At 36.9% G+C, this 2,720-nt stretch overlaps 1 protein-coding gene across 1 annotated transcript; it reads right to left on the bottom strand.

The window, feature by feature from the left end:
- Positions 1 to 333: 333 nt before the first annotated feature.
- LOC131655563 (uncharacterized) lies at positions 334 to 1,558 on the bottom strand. Its single transcript, XM_058925408.1, has one exon. The coding sequence runs from the start codon at positions 1,326 to 1,328 to the stop codon at positions 594 to 596; it is 735 nt and encodes a 244-aa protein (XP_058781391.1). The 5' UTR covers positions 1,329 to 1,558; the 3' UTR covers positions 334 to 593.
- Positions 1,559 to 2,720: the final 1,162 nt, after the last annotated feature.

The following is a 2,720-nucleotide window of genomic DNA, read 5'->3' as shown; positions in this document are numbered from 1 at the left end:
GCTAAAATTATAAGGGTATATTTGTATTTGTACAAATATCAACACTTCTCTCTCTTCTATTTCTCTTCTCTTTCTCTTAAATCAAACAATACCTAAAATCTCTTCTATTTCTTTCATCTTTCTCTCTTGTCATACTCTCTCTCACCTATTTCTCTCTTCTTATCTTCTCTTTATAGCCAAACAAAGCCTAAGTGATATATAATCGAGTAATGAATTGGATCCCTTAATGATGAAATAACTAACACATGATTCAATTAAATAAAAAGTCTCTATTAGAAACGAGTATAGAAAACAAGAACAATATCACATGTTCAATACTAAAGTGACACAATCTAAAGCAAACGGAAAGAGTATTGAATGAGATCCCTTAATGATCAATAATTACAGCAAATAATTCAATTAAGTAAAAATCCCCAAGAAACAAGTGCCCTTTTCAGAGTTTGATCGATTAATCATCCGAATTAGTTGCTAATGATATTGGCTTTAGCCCTATACAGATCCACACCATTGATAAACAGTAATCAATTCGTAATGGTAGCAATTAGAAAAAATTGCATACAAAACTGTACAACACTGAATATCCATAATCTGCATCATTGAAGCCATTGACTCTGTAAAAGCCAACTATTCTTAAGTTGAGACTGTGCAGTTTCCCTGAAACTCTTCACTCTAACCAAACAAAAATGGGTCGAGAAAACACCCATTCCCGAACCGGGTCCTGCACCGACCCGACTCGTTTTCAGCAAATAACAAACCGGTCCACACCCAACACCTTTCCCTTGAACCACTATCCCCCACACCTTCGTCGTTCTTTCTTGTAACCCCCTTCCACCGTCTTCCTCCGCCGCCTCATCTTCACCTAACTCCTCCACGAATATAACTCCCTCCGGCATCGGACTCTCTCCCGCCTCCCATCTCTCCTTCACCGCCTCCCAATCCTCCATCATAACGGTTTTCTCAGTCTCCGTCGCTATCGTCACTGTTTCACCCTTCCTCTTTGAAAATACCTGCACCAGCAACGGTGCATCCCTTAGATTCTTCACAATATCCACCACCGATTCCCTCATCCACCGATCAAGCCTCTCCTGAGCCTGAACAGCGTCGTTCTTCCCTCCTCCACGCTTCCTCTGTTGCTCCATTATCATTCCATTCTCATGTCCGCTCGCCGTCGCCGTCGTTGACATCCTCATCCTCCCCTTCATCACCGTTGATCGAGTCCGATCACCGATCGCGACAGAACAAGTATCACACCTCTTATGAACACCACCAACCCCGGCGGTGAAACGGTTGTTTCCGCCACAGGCAATGCGTATAGACGACGTCGCCATGGAGGATGGCCGGAGAAAACCTAGAACAACACTCAGAGGAAGAAGAGAATGAGAAAACGGGAAAAGGTAAGTGAATTTGTGAAGCTTCGATTTGGTTAATCGATTTTTTTAATCAAGATAGAAGAAGAAGAATGTGAAAGAGAAGAAGTAGAACACAGATTACATAACAAGAGAAATTGAGAAAGATGGTTGTTTTAGTGATGACGCGTTCAAAAGTAATGGCTGAGAAAAATTAAAGCAATGCGTTTTATTTATCACGCTTCAAAGATGACGTGGACACTGACTCAATTTCCTACGTGGAATTTTTCTATTAAAATTTAAAATTCCTTGCTTGTTGTGATGGCATCGACCTTTCATTTAAGCTTCCACCTTTGCTTTTGGAGAGTATATTCATACGGGTTTTATTCTGTGCGGTTGAGTTTTTATCGGGATGAGATATGATGAGATCTAGACCGTTGATTTATTGATAGTTTTGTTATGGATTGCTGAGGTGGAAAGATTTTAATACGGGAGTGCTTGGGATTACGTTGGTTTAGGGTTAGAATGGAATTTGCGTCCGTTTGGCACGAGGTTTTGTCCCGCGGGAACGTGGCTTTTTGTTTCTCCACGAGCTTCACACGCGAGACGTTAAGCACAAAACGTACTGTATAATTATTTGTTTTTTTTACCTTCAAGAAAAAAAAGAAGCTAATTTACATATTTATCCATTACAATGATATGTATATTTTTAAATTATTAGATTATTTTTTCATGTTTAACTCATTACATAAGTTATATATTTTTTAAAAGACTGTCTCTATCTTCTCATTTTTTTCTTCTCCATTTTATTATAACAAAAATTCTCTATTTTATTTTGCTTCCTTATGCAAGTTGGAATTTTATTTTAATTATATGAATGTACGTCTTATTTTAAATAAATTTATTAATAAATGAATTAAATTTTATACTGTAGCATGAATAAGTAAATTAAATTTTGAATAAATGGTTAAAAATATTATTTTTAATTATTATGCTAACTTTATATTCAAATAATTATTTAATATATTACAATCATTTTATTTATTGTGTTCAAAAATAATTCATTTAGATGTTAGTGTTTTTTATTTTTTGACAAAATTTAGATGTTAGTGTTGAGTTGTGATAATGATACAATGAACGGTGTAGATAAGATTGAAGTGGAGGTGTATTAAAGGATGGGTGTAGGCGTGTAGGTGATTGGAGACGTGGTGGGTGTGACTTAAAGAAAGGAACACGGGAATTGCACGAGGTAGTGCATGGATTACGAAGGCGGGCACACTCGGACGTTCGCTTTGTGTAAAGCTTGACCAATAATTTCCTAATTAGATGACACGTAAGAATATATTTATTCCATGTTGGCACTTTTGACCTATT

The sequence above is a fragment of the Vicia villosa genome, linkage group LG3 (assembly GCF_029867415.1).
Source record: "Vicia villosa cultivar HV-30 ecotype Madison, WI linkage group LG3, Vvil1.0, whole genome shotgun sequence".
NCBI classification, from domain to species: Eukaryota; Viridiplantae; Streptophyta; class Magnoliopsida; order Fabales; family Fabaceae; genus Vicia; species Vicia villosa.
Note: the sequence above shows the minus strand (reverse complement) of the source record. Positions and strands in the feature narration are given on the sequence as shown.